The 18,779-nt window shown below is 43.2% G+C and overlaps 1 protein-coding gene across 1 annotated transcript in view; it reads left to right on the forward strand.

The window, feature by feature from the left end:
* The window catches only part of nAChRalpha5 (nicotinic Acetylcholine Receptor alpha5), a 52,761-nt gene that overhangs the window by 19,641 nt on the left and 14,341 nt on the right, over positions 1-18,779 (forward strand). The window contains exons 2-5 of the mRNA XM_017167913.3: positions 1,373-2,949; positions 9,447-9,586; positions 15,671-16,006; positions 16,205-16,280. Coding sequence (XP_017023402.1) covers positions 2,145-2,949; positions 9,447-9,586; positions 15,671-16,006; positions 16,205-16,280 — 1,357 coding nt within the window. The 5' untranslated portion in view covers positions 1,373-2,144. The remainder of the gene's footprint in view (positions 1-1,372; positions 2,950-9,446; positions 9,587-15,670; positions 16,007-16,204; positions 16,281-18,779) is intronic.

Raw genomic sequence — 18,779 nt, forward strand, 5'->3', positions numbered from 1 at the left:
CTGGCCAGGCCGCATGGACTCTGTGATGGGTGTTTTACTTGTTTTTTATTTAGCAAATTGGAGACGCTAGTTGGGCTTCATGGTATTATGAAGTTCTTGTTTTAAATGGAAGAAAAATCTTTCCATAGCATTTAAGAACAGAAAGTTGGCAGAGGAAATGCACGCCCATTTCTTTCAATTCAAATTCTCAAATTCCTCTGACAGCTTCAAATGATTGAGAGTGGCAAACAATCTGGGATAGGGCCAGGCTAAGAGGATGCAAGACTCTTTGTTGACGTTTCTATTCTATGCATTTATCGTTTCCCCCTCGGGCAGCCAAGAGATTCGAAAGCTGTCAGAAAAAACGGTCGCCATTTTGAAGGGAAAAAATCCAATTGACATTCGGGCGCCGTTCACTCCATTTGAGCCCGAGGTCTTTGGCCAAAGTAATTGCGTGCCCCCAGTTTGATTGTCATTTTCTTATGCAAAACTTTCGGATGCAAACGGTTCAGAGTGCAACAACTTGTGCCATAAATATGCATAAGCCCCATCCAGCCTGATCTGCCGGAGTCCTGCCTAACAGGACATGCCGCAAATGCACCGCTCACGTCCATCAAAGTCGGGAGAAAGTTCTGCTAAGGGCTCCCGATGCGGCATTTGCATTTTGCATCCTGCCGCTGCTTCAATTCCTGCTCGGCCACTTGCCCGGATCCTTGTGTGCTTATCGTTTTGCATACGCATTATTTATTAAGGCCGTCTCTGCGGTTCGCCAGGAGTCCAGCGGGGGCGATGGAATCACTGCGGCACAGGACTCGTTGTTGGCATTAAGTAGGCCTCTCGGCCATTCCAGGCTGGAGTCGGAGTTTGAGGAGCTGCAACCACATCCTGGCCAGGCCAGCAGCTGCACGAATTCCGGAGAGTGATTAGCATGCAGTGGGCACTATGTATGTCTATTGTTTAAGCAAAACTAATTAGTTTGAGTAATTGAAACTCAAATGAAGCCACTGCTCGGGGGACTGTCCTCGCTTCCATTGAATTTCCTGCAAGTGCACATATCCTAGTTGCCTTTTGTGGTCAACTGCAGTTTCGTAAACGTCGAATCGAATTCCTCCTGATGACTGCCTGGGGCCCAATGGAAAAGCAAGGGTCTGAGGGACCGATGTCTCTGTATGCAGATAAATTGAAATGGCAAAGGCCTCAGGGTTAATTACAAACGAAAGGTCAAAATCAAACGATAATGTCACTTGACATACCAGATGGCTAATGAAGATTAAGATTAGTCTTTCAACCAAACAATATATTCACATGATTGCTTTGTATATATTAATGATTTTGTATTAATTAATATTTATAAAGTTTACTTTAATAAGAACTTTTATCCCTCTCTTTGCAGCCCACTCTTTTGAGCACAACACATAAGGAGGCGACGAGTACATCAATAGAAACATAATGCTACTGAGCACTGCCATATACAACTGCAACTGATTGCATAGTGAGATCTAACAATTGAATAGCTCCGCATTTTTACAAATCCATACGAAGATATAGAATAATAATAGAGCAACTACTGGAAGGGAGAACTTTACAAATCGGAGACCAAGGACAAACCAGAGAAGGGGAAAAGCAAAACAGGAACTGTAGAGCAAATTAAGAATTTGTATTTAGAGAAACTTTCAGAAGGAAAGCTTACAATAGAGTAGCAAGAGCTGCCGTTTTCGCCAAAAGAAATTCGTAAAACAAGCACATAAACGAGGAAGGGAAGCTGAAGTATAAACTTTTATTGTAGGAAATCGCATAAACAGAATAGAAACACGCTCTTCGGGTTGTAAAGAAAACAAGAAGACAAAGGAAAAGCATAATAATGTTGCAAACAATAAAACATATACTTGCCATATTAATATAAAACGAAAACGTTGAAAGGCGGCGAAAATTTCACAAGATTAGGGAGTATTAAGGGCATCCCAGGTGGACACAACAAAAGGGAATTACACCCCATCCCCCAGGAGGACAATGTAAACTGCAGCTGCTGGATAAGGCCGACGAACAGAGGAACCGAGGAACCGAAGCCCGAAGCCGAAACCGAACCCGAAACGAACACAAATTATTATAATCTAGTAAAAGGCAGACAACATATCCGCTGGCAACAACAAACACCGAAATAGACTATGAAAAATGCACAACTGAAACTGACTGAAGTTGACGATGATGAGCTGTGGCTGCCAGTAAGATTAGCTCACGGTAGCAGCAGTACCTGCAGCAGAGCCACCAGCGACAGCAGCGCCAGAAGCGACAGCACGGACAGTAGAAGGAGCAACCAGCCACTTAGACAACTGAAACCAAGGAGCTTAAGTACAAAACACCAGGACATCAGAGCACACCAGGCACAGGGGCCGCCAGCGACTGACCAGCATGTAGCCTGCCACGCGCGCAGCAATGACCAGCGGCAGGAACAGCAGCATCAGCTAGACAGCAGCAGCAGCAGCAACATGTTGTCGCCGCAGACAGCAGCATCAGTTGCAGTTGCAGCAACTCAAAAACCAACAAACATAAGACTGTGTGCACGCAAGCGAAACAGATTGCGACGACGACGCAAAAGAAAACCAGCCGCACCAAGCGAGGCAGCCACATCGGCAACCACTAGCAATAACAGCAGCAACAGCAGCAGCAGTCTGCATCCCACAGCCACCTACATGCAATGTCGCACCAGCGATGACAGCACCAGCAATCTGAGATCGAAGCATGACCCATCGCCTGGCCTGCTGCAGGTGTGGCAGGTGTTGCACGTGCTGCAGGTTGCCCTGCTGGCCCTGCGGCGACTCAGAGGGAGCGTTTTGAGCACCACCGCCTTCGTTTGCCACTTGGGCAGGAGGAGTAGAGGCACTCAGAGCAGCGGCAGCACGCAAATAATTAACGGACTTAGTAAACACTCATGGATATTTTTATTGATATATTTGAATTTATCTGCTAAAGGTGAGTGCCATCCCAGTAAGCCCCTTGCCCCTCTCAGTTTACCTTGAGTGGCGGCCCTTGAGGGCCGTCGCAACGACACTTGCAAGCAACAGTTGCCGCATCGCTGCTCTGCTACCCCATAATGCACACCGGCAAGAGCAACATATTGTCACTTTGACACAGAATGCCACTCGGCAGTGGGAAACATTGCGGGCCCAAGCTGATGTCATTGTTGTTTGTCAGTTGTGACGTTTACGACAGCAAAGTGAGACGACAACAGCCCCAGCATCAGCTTAGAGCAGGCCTTGCCACTTGAAGGCGTCTGCGCCTAAGGTTATTTTCTTTCTTTCTTTTTCTGTCGCCCCCACTTCACGAGTCCTTAGTCCTTGTTCGTGGCTAAAGCAGTGGAGGTGCTTGAAAGGTCGTAAGGGCATAAACGTCGTTGGATCAGATCAAGCTGAGTGAGCCCTACTGAAAGACTGGCCCTCTAATTAACATTGTTGAGAACAAAATGGCCTTTTCCAATAATGCATCTTTGTATTCCCAGAGTCGCCTCCTGGCCAAACCACTCGGTTAATTTAATCAAATTCCCAGCCCTTGTTGACCCAAATTTGCCGGCACAAAAACTATTTTCCAAAACTAAGCAAAGTCATGTCGAACAATGTGTGGCTGGCTGCTGGTGCAGCTCTAAAAAGTTGCAATGCCATAAATACTTTCACAAGCATTTGCTGCACAACAATTTCCCATCTCTTGTTGCTGCCTCCATGCAAGTGGTTGTGGCAAAGCCCTTTGGCTTGGAAAATCTTTTTAATGGTATTCTTTCTCGCCTCCCGCCCCTGTGCTGCACTAAAAGCTTAAAAATTCTTTGTCACGGCAACAATATTTTCAACGAGACAAGGACCAAGTTTGGCCAGCAGCTCAAATGCCAGCCATTCTAATAGCAGTCGGAAAAAGCCACCAGAAGACGCCGTGCGGCGAGGCTCTTCTGCCACTTACACATATTGGGGTTATTAATGGTTGCCCATATGAGGCAGAACAAGAAGCCCAGAATTCAAAGTGTTGCCAATGTTTCAGGTTGGCGCAATCCACGTCGCGTGTCTCTGTTGGCGTGCCAACCTATGGACGCGAAAATAAGTACACACTTTGAACAGTGGGGCCAGTGCTTGAAGGAGTACTTTTGTAAATTAAGTCTATCAGCATGAATTATTACTCTATCCTGATTTCCCTTTCTTAATTCCCTTACTTTGAGAGTCGCTTGAAAATCCAACTAGTATTTTTCGGAAATGCAAACTGACAGTTAACGAAAGTTAGGTTTTAAGGTAAGAGCTAACACCTTACTAAGAGCTATCAGTTAGTGAAAAGTTTGCACTTCACTTACATAGATGGTTTATCCCTTCATTAGATTTCTGCCTTTAATTTTGTCTTAAAGGTCCCTAAGACAAGTTGGTAGTATTCCTAGCTGATATTTATAAGCAACCATCAAACCACTGTTCTTACGTGATCATAAATTCGAGCGTTGGCATACGTTGGGCCAATGTCTTTGTGTTTGCAGTCGAAGTCGTTCACTCGCCCCTCCCCCTTCGGCTGTCTGTCGCTTTGGCTTTGGGTTCATGTTTCATGCAACACCGACGGCAGCAACAGCAGTTTCGACAACAATTGCCGCCTGTCCACATGCGTGTGCATGTTTATGATTTTATGGCAGCACTTCCGTTTCCGCCGTGGCCATATTGTACTGCTGCCCGGCCCACTTCGCCCTCTCTGTGCGCCCAGCTGCCATCACTAATCAGATTTAAACTTTGCACTACGTTGCCAGCGTTGCTTACTGCGGATGCGACTCGGGGTTTGTGTGTTACTGTAACAGCTCTTCAGTGCTGCCAACAGGGGCTTAAAAAGCACGACAAGATATGAGAATATATGTATATGCTGTACATAAAATGTAGTTACCATTGTTGCATTTATAAGAAATAAATAAAATAAAATAAAATATACGAGGAAATAGGGATAGATAACTCTGCTAAGCAATGTGAAATTTAGGTTTTAGTCCAAAAAGAAGACGAAATGGCAACACTGCTGGTACTGCCACTGACTTCACGATTGTGCCGAGTCTGCGCTTGTCCTATGACATCGTTCATACGCCCCGTTGGCCAGCCAAGTGCCCGTTCCACTTGTCCGTAGTCATATTCTGTAAGTATGACATTTATTGCCACGGAAAGGCTTTTGGCAGGCATCAAGACTTTAAGAATTCTCGTTCTTAAGTTTTTATGATTTCTGGCATGAAACAAAGGGGTCTTTCAACAGCAACAACACATATCATTGACGCTTAAGTAGTAATGATTTTGTTTTAAGGACGCTGATGTCTAACGAAGTAAGATCGCACCTTTAAAGATAATCGTAGCTGCGATCCTATGTGCAATGTGCTTTCAACTTTAGTCCCAACCCAAAGTCTCATTCATTATTCAGGCATTTTTGTGAAATGTCAACTCCTCTGAGTCCCAAATATCCGCACTTGCATACACAGGCTTGTCGAGTGAAATTCGATAAATGTCACAGGAATCCTTCCATCATTAGCTAAAGGCTGCTACAAGAAAGAAAAACACAATGTCATGCCTGCCATTTGCATTATGAAACTCATCCAAGCCCAGATGCTCGCACACATGGGGTTGAGACAGATGATGGGCCCATCAGCCAAACACAAATAATCCCCGGCCCGTCACCACTACGAGGAGTGTTTTACAAAGGATCTGACCTGCTGGAGTAGCTGCTGACGATTTCAGGGGAAAGAAGGCACAGAAATGTGGGCTGGACTAAAATCAATCATCAAATGTGATGGCATTCATAATTTTCAATAGTGGACACAAGGCATTTTGATTGATCGCCTTGTCGAGTGTCCCCTGGAATGACAGAATCGGAAACACTGAAAATTATTTTTAACCAGATGCTAACTAGAAATATCATATAACATAATATAATACCAAATACCTTGTTCTGTTTCTTCAAGTGCTTCCTCCCATCACCAGTTCCTCTTTGTCGATAGCTGTCTATCGATTTGTTTCCATTTTTAAGCCTGCCGTCTCAGGTTACTCCAGCCTCAGCGTTTCTGGCCCGAAAAGGGAAAGAAAAAGGAAACAAGAAGTCATAAGCAATTAAATGTTTGCCCAGCCCCAAGCCCCATCCAATTAGAGAAAACTGGAGGTGTGTGTTGAGAGGGGCGCGTTAGCGTTGGAATTTTTATTGCATAAATTAAGCTTTGAATGGTTAAGCGTCACCTTGGCGCTATTAAAATGCCTGCTTCTGGGTGCACTTGTTTCCTTATTTTCCCTTTGTCCTCCGCTATCCGTGCTCTCTTTTGGCCGCCCAGAACCCGCGGCTCCGAGCAGACATCCATTAAGATTCATCACTTTGGTCCCTTTAGCGATTCCTCCAAAGCGCGCTCTCACCCTTTCTGTATTGGTTGTGTGAGCCTGAGTGGTTTAGCGCCGCGACAGTTCTGCCTTTTCCCTCAGTACTTACTAGTCGAAACTTTGTTACTCTAATCTCAGGGTGCCACTTAAACGATGAATGTACAAGAGTGTCATAGAAAAATCTGGGAATTTGAAGTCAAGTGATGGGACTTTTTACAAATATTAAAAGAGCCTGGATACTATTTTAAACCCTTTCAATGATTTTTGAATCAATATAAATTTCCCTGCAAATTAAGTAAAAAGATCTAAGAACCAGACGGTAAGAGGCTATTCAATTTCACAAATGTTTTTGAAGTCACTGCAGCACAAATATTTGTATTGAATTTTCTTAACAATTTTTATATTGTTAAGTACTTCGAGTACTCTGCGCGATTATTGCCAAGTGAATTAAGTTTGTGAAGGGCATTCCTATACATATGTATACTTTTTCGGTCATATTTCTGTTGCCCCTTGAGAGCGTTGGCCAATTTGCTCTCGTTATTATTGCTGTTGTTGCGGCGTGTGTTTCGGTAGGCAGCTGCATTTTCTAACCAATTTTGCTGGCTTTTTATTTTGCACATTAAATTGGCTCGCTCTACTGCGGTTCCCCGCAGCCCCTCCGAGGCCCCTTGCCCTACTGAATGCCAACCCATCGCCAGCTGTTGCCGCCTCCCGCCTTGTGCCGCGGCCCTCCCTCTGTCTGGCCAACAGCGTGGCTTGGCTTTGTGAAATAGCAATTACTTTTTCATGCTCCACTGCAATAAAATTGCAATTTTATGCGGCCTGCCGAAGGACAATAACAACAACAACAACGTCAGCAGCTACAGCACAACAAAAACAGGGAAATAACGAAACGGAAGTGCAGCCATTGAAAAGGCATTTCGAAATGGCCGCAGCCTGTAGGATGGAGTGTGCAGAGGAAGGGATGGGGACTACATAGGCTAAAGTTGAAGATGAGTAGACTATCCAAAAAGCCAAAAAAGTCACGAAGACCAAAAAGCTAATGACTTTTCATGTACATATTTATATATATATATTTGGCAGTCGTTAGGAAACTTTTAAAGAGAGAACCTCATTACACTCGTTTTTATCAGGAAATAAATGGTTTTTGAATTGGGTTCTAATTTTGTAAAATTTACAATAAATATTCCTTGGTAACAAAATGTCAATGGTTTAATTACAAATAATTTAGTTAAAATACGATTTTTAAAAATGTTTAAATCATTTTCAACTCCTGTTTGGGTTAATTTCGCTTAAAATTCGATTCGTTTCCTAAATTGGTTTCTAAAATAAATTTGACACAATGTCGGTGTGACTTTCTGTATTGGATTTACAACAACAAGAAGAAACGACTTTCAAAAGTGGTCAACGATCTGAAATGACTTACAAATCCTCTTGCACTGCGAACTAGTGTCATTTTTGAGTTAATTTAACTTTTCTGGCTATATATTTCTGTTTTTTTTTTTTTACATTTTTTGTGGTACTTACTTTCTTTGTGTACAATGGTTAGACAACAAGAGTAAATAGAAACAAAAGTCCCGTCTCAGGATGGCGTAGTCAAAAGTCGGCAAAAGTCGCCTTTGTGTCCAGTTACAATGGCCGCCCGATACTCAGGATCTGGCAGGCTCTCATATTTGTTTTATTATCACATTCATTTTGACACTTCATCAGACGTTGGCCTCTTTTTTTACCCTGCTGTTTTTGTCCTTTTCCGAGCCTCTGTTGCTTTGTCTTCTCCTCTGTTCCTCCCACACAGCAGCCTCGCTGGTGTCAATGCTTTGCCTTAAAGGCCTAACTAGTTGGCATGACCACCCACCCACCCACAGCCACAGCCGGGACCCCATCCCCATCCCCAGACTCCAACACCGCCCACTCGCACTCATTGTTGGCCTGTGCTCGTTAGCTGCAGTTTTTCTTCATCTGCTGTCGCCTTTTTGCTTAGCCTGCAGGCTCGTCATTTTGTTTTAATATTAAATGAACAAGGAAGAGCGCGTGAAAAGCGAATGAAATGTGCAAAACCGGGGCTCGGGCTCCTTGGCGGTGAAAGTCGCGGAGAGAGCTGGCCAGCGGAGAACTGAAGACAAATTAAAACTAAAAAATTCATGTGCATAATTTCTAAACGCTGTTCATTTCGTATGCAAATCTTTTGGCTTGAGCTGGCTTTTGCTCGTAGAAAGTGAAAAGTTTTCTAGGCAAATCAGAATCTCAACTTTCTGCGGTCTAAAAATTCTATGCAATCCACAATTCCCTTCAGAAAGTCACCCAAGAACTTAAAATTTCCACTTTATCTATACATTTTGATCTTCAATGACTACTTTTCCTTAGCCAGTGACTAAACCTCCGATTTATCTTTGATACTCACGTATTGCTCACATATTTAATAAACGTTGTATATATTGCTGATTGGTGAGAGATTGCAAGGACTGAAAAATGGAAGGAAATCTTGTAAGAAATTATCAAATTGGAAGGCAAAGAGCAGCCAGGGAAGTTTGCTTCCTCCACAGAACCATTGGCAACTTCATCTAGTTTCTTTTGTAGTTTCATCTGCTGCCCACATTCATGCATAAATAATTCCACGATAACGATGCGAATATGTCCGTCCGTGAATGTGTGCGGGGCCATCTATTATCGCCGGGGAGAAACGTAACAAGAAAATTTGTATGTAAAAAACTTTTGCTCAATAAAAGTTTCCCTTTGTTATTCGCCTGCCGAAGAACAATAGTCTCTCACACAGCCAGCAAAGACATATGTGTGTGCCGGGAAAGCGATGAACAAAAAGGGCAAAAAGGATGCAAACTTTCTGCCAACGTTCTTTCGAAGAACTCCTTCTTCTGTTGCCCAAGTCCAAGGACCGAGGCAAGACCCAGAGCTGCAGGGAGCCAGAACTCGTAAACTTTAGCATATCAATAAATTTTAGTTGCTCGCTTTTCCCCCCCACTTGCCAAATTATTGATGTTGATTTGCGGCGCTCCTGTGAAATGGCAAACAATTACTGCAGTCCTTATGCAGTACCCGTCCCCGCCCCCACACGTAACTGCACAAGTTGTGTCTACTAATGCGAATTTTATTTACTTGCAGTTTGCCTAGCAGGATATCATGAAAAGAGACTGTTACATGATCTTTTGGATCCTTATAATACACTAGAACGTCCCGTTCTCAACGAATCGGACCCGTTACAATTAAGCTTTGGTTTAACTTTAATGCAAATTATCGATGTGGTAAGTACTTGACTTTTTACCTGACTTTATTAATTAATTATCTAGAATTTAAAAGCGTAGATTCGTACGCTATTAATATAAATTTACTAGTTTAAGCCAAACTACAGAAATTAATATTAGTGACCGAATTCAAAAATACAAGTTTTAAAAGTAATCTCAGTTTCATAGACTCAAATCAGAAGCAAGTCTGAGGTTAATTGAGATGGAAATATTAGATATTTATAGTATAATACCCTTCTTTTTTGGGTTTATAGTCAGACTTAGAACAAATTTTTAGAGAACGTCTGCAGAAAGGTATCTAAGTATTACTTATATTTTCACTCTTCCAAATTCAATACTATAGCTATAGCTTGATCTTTACACAATCTCCCAAATAGAGCATAAAAGTCATTATATTCCAACATACCACAGATACTTTTTTTCTGATTTAACCAAATTTGACGTAAGGTAACTCTTTAATATCCAGCTTAAGTCAGCGCCAATCCTGTGCCAGCAAAGCACTTTCAGTTTTCCATTTTCCCCACTTTTCTGAGGGCGCCTTTAAGTTTGCAGCTGAAAAAAAGAATCCCTGATGACACAATTTGGTCCCTCACAAAAAGTGAATTGCCAAGAAAGTGAAATTTTAATTATTTGCCAGAGAGGCACACACACACTCACGTGGGTGTGGGTCCTGTCTGCCGCCTGTTCCTTGAATGGCAGGCTCCCCGTCCTGCCGCTTCCCTGGCCTATTTGCAGACAGGACACACGAATACACATTACACATTACACAGCCCCGTCCTGACTGGCAGTGTCGAGCAAATTACATGCAACGTCATGTGGCATGTGCGGCGGTTGGCTCATTTTCACCTTTCGTGTGGGCGAACTGCATTCATCAGTTGGAAAAACTTTTCTCTAACTCACATCTGCGTAGAGGGCACGGCGGAAGCACGGGGGAGCCAGGGAACCCGGAGCAAGGCCTGGATAACGAATAAGGTGCAAAACTGTCGGAAAAGTCGACGCGAGGCGTTTGCCTTTGTTAGTGAGACAACCTCGATTCATATTAGATTTGCATTGCATTTGTCCGTGAGTGTGGCTTGTTTGTTTGCCTATCCCGCACAAAGTTGGGATCCAGCAAAATGGAGCGCACAAACAAAAGGCACTCACACACGAGGCATGAAAGGCGATGGCAACGGCAACGGCAACGGCAACACAGCAGCAGCGCCTGAAAGTTGCTGTTGGCATATAGGACATACAAGCGTGGCAGTGGCAGGGCGGAGCAGCAGCAGAGCAGTTGGTGGGAGGAATAAAAACGAAAACGATTCCAGACGCTAGAAAACTGCGCATTCAGTGACGCGCTAAAAGTCACACATACGCAAACAACTACACTTGAACAACTGCAAACAGCAGAAAGCAATGCGAGCTACACAGAGAGAAATGAATTTTAGTAAACATTTTACAAGAAGTTTTTACTAAAACCCCAAAAAACGTACTACAATTGACAAAATCATAACGTTCAGCTGTATCCCTTTCTTTTATTCTAAAACCATAGACCAATATAACAAGATGCGTAACGTCATACGATTTTATTGATGGTAACTCCATAGCTGACCTCAGACTCTCTTGTCGTATTGTTTAAAAACTCAGAGAGGGCGAGGGAGATAAAGAGTGGTCAAGAGCCAGTCTCATGCATGCTAGATCTGTACGCTCGCTAACGCAGTTGTTGGATAGGTGAATACTTAGTAAGTATTTCTTGCACAAGTACGTCCAATCTATTTTGAAATATTTTTCCAATAACTTGGAGTGAGCGAAGAGAGCGTACATGCATATCTCATTTCAAATGTATTGCCGTTATGCATCTTATTATCACAAAGTCTTAGATTCGACCTTAGCAAAAAGTCAACTGTAATTGTACCACGAAGACTTAAAGGTTCTTGAACCTAATCTTTGTCGATTTTGAAGCCAACCTTATGGAACATGTAACATGGATAAGCATCTTAAGGCTATTAAGGGCGAAAAGAATTATTAAATTAAATCAAGAAATTGGTTTGACTTTTAATGATGCTTCCTTTCCAAGAGATTTACCGATTTCGGTCAGTGCATTTATAATAAAACACATACGTACACACTTGGCATGCAAATAAAATGAATAAATAAAATTTGCACATGTGCTTTTCACACCTTGTGCCAAAACATATAAACCCGAGGGCGCGCGGTGCCTTGCAGGGACTGCGTGCGGGAAAAGCAATGAAGTGCGAGTTGCTGCTGCTGCTGCTGGTGCAAAATGAAGTTGAAAGAACGGAGCGAGGCAAATGGGCACAATGCGCCGTGGCAGTCGTTGTTTGTTGCCGGCTCGGTGGCAGTAAAAACTGCAGCACGCACACTCGAAACGCAGCCCAGCAGCGGCGGCAATTACAGGTAGCTGGGAACAGGGAACTGGGAACTGGGAACATAAAAACCAAAATCGGGTCATTTGGGTAACATGAGGGGGATTGGGGATGCCAAACTAGGGTTTATGAGCCCTGCGGCGTACTCAGACTTTTATTGCGCACTGTAACTGGCCCGCTTAGATGTCACGGCAATCAAAAGTTGTTAATGACTGACGGGGAATCGTAATCGTAAGGAAATTAGTTGCATATGGTGCGATAATAAAGGATATTGCTCTCTTGCCGCCCCCCATCTTGGCTGGCATTTTCTTTTATTTTTGCCCGTATAAAGGAAACGATTTTCCGACCATTGCAGGTCACCGATGTCATTAGTTTGCCATTGGGATTGGGAGTACGCAAGCGCTTGACGATGAACATATTTTCTGTTCTCTCTGTTAAGAGCGGGACCCTGGTGCATTAATGATGATAGAATTTATTCATTGAAAGTCCTTAGCCTGCCCCTTAGAAATTTTTATACCAAGAGGTCACCTGCTCAGGTGAAAAGTAAAACTCAGAGCGCCTCTAGTTGCTATTCTTTCCCACTTCCTGTTGATTATTGCAGTTAAAAAATGCACTCCTTATGTTGTGGTATTTCCAAGTTTCCGGAATAGCTTTAGGCATTGTCAAACCTCTTGGACTGATCAGTTACACTTGCCATCAGGACTATTGATCGGGTTTCCTTTAGGTATTACAGATCAATGTTCATGGCATAAAAAAAAAATGTTAAATGAGCAGTAAACAAACTACAAGACCTTAGTGTTGTCTTAAATTTATGTAAACTAAGCAGAGAGAAAGCTTGTCCTAGGGTCAAGTTAGATTAACAAACTTAGAAACTAAGGAAAAATCGTTTATTTTTCTCAGGCGAATTAGCGACAATCGAGATGCAGTGGGAATTACTGAAAACTAAGCTGAACAAAAAATAAGCCAAGCCAGAAAGAAAAAATAGGGAAAGCGGTTGAGCAGGCAGAAAGACAAGGCTTTCCCTCAATGGAGGGGTGGTAATAAGAATGGCGAAGGGAGGAGAGTACGAATAAACAACTCCCAGGCGCATTAATTAAAAAGGAGCAGACAAAGCGAGGCGCAGATTAATTGGCATCAATGCGAGAAAGGCGGCTGCAGAAGGAGGGCTCAGATAAAGGCCAAGACGCGAGGAGCCGCGCAAGGCTGTAGTGAAGGAAGTGATTAAGGAGGCGCAGGACGACGGATTCCGGCGGCGGATATCAACGGATATCAGCGGAAAATGAGTAATGAAGAGATGGGGCAGCCATTTTTTATGCATACAGGACAATGTGAAACTAGACCTGCGCCTGTGTGCGACTGCGTTTGCTAGTGTGAGTGTGCGTGTGCGATGGGAATGAGCGCCGCGCTTTATGCTACAGTTTCAGTCTACCTCGAGTTGGCTTCCTTTTTTTTTAAATTCTCCGAACGTTGTTGGCTTGCCATGTCAATGAACTGGCCCTGCCAGTGTGTGCCCAGCGAAAATATGCTTTTTCGCCACACATATGCAAATTCCCGCACTCGAACCCAAAAACTTGTCTTTGGCTTGGTCGAAGGCGGGTTGAAAAAAAAAAGAACGAGAGCGGCGGCGAAATAAAAACTCCTGGGCTGTAATAATTTTGCCGTTTGCTTTTTCTGCTCATTTAAAATTCAACAACCGCCGCTCGCAGTCGCCTTTTATTTATATATATGTATTTCGTTTGCCTCCTTCGGCAGACACTCACATAAGCGCATATACATTCATATATACGAGCACTATTTGAATGCGAATAAGCCTCATTTAAACATGGGCTGTTTTCAGAATGTTTTTGAGCCGCACTTGCACTAAGAAAAACAGACCTCCTACACGTTTGTTGTCGTCTAGTGACAGTAAGTGTAAAAAACAGTCGGAAAATGTGAATAAAAAGGTTAATTTATTATTTTTAAGGGTAACCCAAATAGCAAAATAACTTAAATAACTGAAGTTTAAGCCAAACCTATAGGTTTAAGAATCTTAAGCCTTCTACCAGAGTTAGTCTCTCCAATGTTTTGTAATTAAATTTAATTATTTTTCTACTCACAGTGTGTGTTTTTGTGGTTGTTAGTCCTATAATTGTGTGTAAATGAACATGCGCGCTCAAAATTTCAATGGAATATACAACTGAAAATGCAATGTAATATGAAAAGAGCAGACGGGCAACGTTCTATCAAAAGCTGGCCGTTGATTGTGAGGCGAGAGAATTATTAAATTGAAATTAAAGAGGACTTAAACAGAGGAAAAACTCTTGTAATGAAACTTCCCGCCACTGCGGTAGACCCATCTGGCCAAACGAATTATGCGGACCAAAAACACACTCCATCCGAAGAACGCCCAAATTAGTGAGCGTCAACAAAAACTCAATTTGGAAAACGGATTTTATTAGGTCGCTTTCGGCACCACTTCCGCTCCTGCCCGATGGCCGGGTAAAATCCTGGCATACTTTTCACCGTCAACCATTTGTTTGTCTGCTGTGGTCGCCATTGCAAAGTGCACCGCAAAACATAAGTGTGTGTCCTGTGTGTGTCCTGTGTGTGTCCTGTGTGTGTGTGCTGGTGCGAGTGGGAGAACCAGAGTTACAGGGCGGACTCCGCTGCAGTCAAGTGCAATAATGTAATGGCTATATTTAGCCAGGACACGTTCCATGTTTGCCTTTGCTCTGCGATATGACCGCAATATTGCCGAGTCCCGCCACGTCGCTCCTTTGCCGCGTTATATCTGCCGCATGTTTCGATTTTGTTATGCGGACTCCCCTAGATGGCATATTGAGGGCCAACCAGTTGGTTATCGCCTGCAGGCTTGGCTCCATTTCACTTGCATCGCATTCTTACCGCATATTTCGAACCCATTTTGTGATTGCACTCGCACACTGACTAACGGAAATTATTTGGTCAAAGTATTTGTGCAATGCGATGCCGAATCCTTCGCTTCCGCTCTGCTCCAATACGATCCGCCTCGCTCCCTGTGGCCCTGGGATCCTGGCTCCCTTTGTTAGTTAAGCGCCTGTGATTTGGCTTTTGGTAGCTCTTTTCATTTTTCCAAAGCGAGTTTTGCTTTTCCCATTTCATTCCTGTTTCTGTGTGTTCACCGAGTGAGCCATGAATATTTTAGGCATTTAATTGTAAATTACACATACGACCTGTGTGCCGCTGTTTAATTTTTTACGCGCAGCTCTCTGGTTTCACTTTGGTTATTGGCCTGCCTCCCCCGGGCGGGTCGGTTAGGTTGTTTATCAAAAATTCAACTCGCTTTAACATTGGTTTAAAAATAACTTTAAAGCTTAAATTGGAGATGGAATTGAATCCCTTGACTTGTAGATTTTTAAGAATTAGAAAAAACTATAAATATTATTTTGAAATGAGGAATTTCTTATTAATTTTGCAGAACATTCAGCCATAAACCAAGTTTAAAGAACTCTCTTAAAGTGTTTCATATATTTTCAATTACAATCCTTGCTGGACGTGAGCCAACCAACGTGAGCCCAAAGTCCCCAGCAGCTCGTATCCGTTGCGGCAGGATATACTTTTAAAAAAACTCGTGACCAGCGCGAAATTTGCAGTCAAACTTATATAAATATAGAGTTTTTTGCATGTTAATTATTAATATCAGGCCATGTGCACGTGTGTAATTAACTTCCTGTGTGACTTCCATTTGTTCTTTCCGCCGCAGGACGAGAAAAATCAATTGCTAGTCACGAATGTGTGGTTGAAACTGGAGTGGAACGACATGAATCTGCGCTGGAACACCTCCGACTACGGCGGAGTGAAGGATCTGCGCATACCGCCGCACCGCATCTGGAAGCCGGACGTGCTGATGTACAACAGTGCCGACGAGGGGTTCGACGGGACCTACCAGACGAACGTGGTGGTGCGGAACAACGGATCCTGCCTGTACGTGCCGCCGGGGATCTTCAAGTCGACGTGCAAGATCGACATCACGTGGTTCCCCTTCGACGACCAGCGCTGCGAAATGAAGTTCGGCAGCTGGACCTACGACGGATTCCAGGTTTGGTTCAGTCTCCCGCCCAAGCAAGGCAACCAGGAAGTACTTAACTTACCGAAAAGAACTCGTAGTTGTTATGCTTGACCGATTTATTCGAGAGTATTTACGATTTATGATTTTTTCGGTTCTCTTTTTTGCATTGATTCGATGCGAGTGAGATATTTACATTATTCTCCCCTCTCCCCGATACCGTATAAAAAGCTGGATTTACAATTACAAGATGAAACTGGCGGTGATATCAGCAGTTACGTGCTCAACGGCGAGTGGGAACTACTGGGTGAGTAAGCCAACGTCGTCCTGGGGCGACAGCCTTCCTCTACATACTTCGACATCCAAACCCAGACTCTGAGCAGGCGGTCTCCCGCTCTTCAGACAGATAAAATTGAGAAATTACCTCGTATACGCTCCCGGTTGGGTGTGTGTGTGGAAGTGGAAGTAGAAATGGAAATGGAAATGGAAATGCCAATGCAAATGCAAAACCAAAAGCCAAAAGCACAACCAAAAGCGAGGTAGAGCCAACAACACAGCTCCCTTTGGCGAAGAGACAATAAAGACTCGCTGCTCCTCCTTCGCGGAGTTGCCGGCCTTGCGGCTGATTTATAGCATACTTTTGCGGGCCCACAGAGGACACACGCACACACAGATATACTTCTCTTTTTCTCTCTATCGCTCGCTCTATCTCTTACTTACTCTCTTTCACTCTCGAGCAGGGTTCAAGCTGCGAACTACAGTTCCGAACTCGTTCCGTTCGAAACTCCGACTGTTTGCCCATCGATATGTGATTGAAATCGCTTTCAATCATCTAGAGATGGAAGAGTTACGTCACTGCTATTTGATACTGTTCTATATGTGTACTTTCAATTTCATTCAATTCAATTTCGAGGTCAATGAATACGGAATTAAGTAAGGCACTCAATGAACCCTGTTGTAATCCCACCCAGTTACTCAAAACTCAAAACTTTCGTACTCCACCCGAATCACACGCTTATCCAGTGTTCTCCCACTCACTCTACTTTCAAAACAAGACAACCAAATCAACTCAAAACTCCCTTGGGCGCTTTAACTTCTAAAGTCCGAAATAGCCGCGTAAACATTTCGTTTACTCTCAGTAAGAGGCCTGCTTGGTGGAGCATACTGTCAGAGTATGCTGCTCCAACCGCAGGCACCACTAACTTATAAACCCGATCAAGAGGTAAGGCCCGGCCCTTGTATGCAACTATCTTAGACTATTTTTTCCGGACTCTTCGAACCGTTTTCCTAATCGAAGCTAAGGCATGCGGCTAGCAAGTACGAAACGAAAGTGAATGCTCAATAGAAACTGCTTAAATGCTTATCCCGTATACAAAATGTCTCGGGATATACTATATAGTCATTAGCGATATTTTGCCTTTTGTCTAACTATCAGTTTGTATAAAGTTAAGTTGAGGGAAGTCTACCTGTGGCCTGATCTGTACCATAAAGCTAACCAAACCTGTAATGTTTTTGTTAACATTTAATTGCTTACTAAGTTAGAAAATTAAGCTAGAAGTAGCAAACGAATTGTGAGTCAGGGAAATCTATCTAAGCAAAGGGAAAACACATTCTTAATTGACTAAATTGCAGAGTTTTCATAGAAACTACTAAGCCGCATCCAACCGCAGAGAGTGCGTGCTAACTGACCAGAGCGGAGAAAACAAAATTGTTTTATCCTTTCGACGGGCTCGGAACCATGCAGCAAAACCAATTAAAAAATTAAGAGGCAAATACTTGTGCATCTCCACATCTACTATAAATTAGAGCCCATGCAGACATGGAAAGTTTTCAACTCAACACTGGCCACAAAAGTGCAAAAGAAAAATTTGTTGAGCAAATTTTAGTTTCATTTGCGAAACTCCCTTAATTTTCCCCTTTCTGGCATTCGAGTTTAGCTCCTTTTTTGTGTTCTTCTCTTGTGTCTGAGCGTAGTTTTTAGTAAAACTTTCCAAGTTTCTCGCCTCATATATCTCTTCTGTTCTTTTTTCAATACGCACTTGCGGCTTCCCTTTCTCCGGCAGCTTATGCAAATTATTTTGAGCTGGCCAAGTGCTCCCAGAACGAGTAACTGCTTGTGGAAATTCGGTAGGTGTCCTTTTGGGCCATTTTTAAATACGCAACCAAGGCATTCTGCTCGCACTCTCCGCCTCTGGTAATCCGCCTGGTAATCCGGAGTAAGTTGAGCAAATAATTTAGCTAGAAGTTTCGTTGTCCGCCAATCTCCGGCATGCTTTTTGCCCAAAAGTTTTTATTGCGAATATGTTCGCGAGCCAGTTGAGACGAAGGGACGAAGGGAAAGGCAATTAGGAGGCTGCAGGCGAAGAGGATACTTTGAAAGGATGCACTTTTAAATTGAAGATGACGCAGCTTAACAGGGACTCGAGAAAAGCTTTTATTGTTTGTTCTTCCTAAGATTTTAGTTGGGCCAAGGAAAAGTTTGTGAATGAGTAATTTAGGCGAACCAATATTTAATTTTGGTAAGATTCTAGCTAAGGAGTAATATAAACCATTAACGAGCATAAAATTCTTAAGGCTTATGATTGATTCCTGATGGTTGCAGCACAGGTGACTTGAGATGTACAGCCCAGAAGCCCTGCTTACACCACTCCACCCCAATACTACTTAACTTACCCTGATTTTCTATATGTATATGCATACTTGAACAAACCGCAAGGAAATTTCTTATCTAAATAACTTTTCTACTACGTACTTACATTTGGAAAGCGAAGTGCATAAAAACTTCGCCGTAGTAAATTGCTCGGCT

This window comes from Drosophila kikkawai, chromosome 2R (genome assembly GCF_030179895.1).
Source record: "Drosophila kikkawai strain 14028-0561.14 chromosome 2R, DkikHiC1v2, whole genome shotgun sequence".
Lineage (NCBI taxonomy): Eukaryota > Metazoa > Arthropoda > Insecta > Diptera > Drosophilidae > Drosophila > Drosophila kikkawai.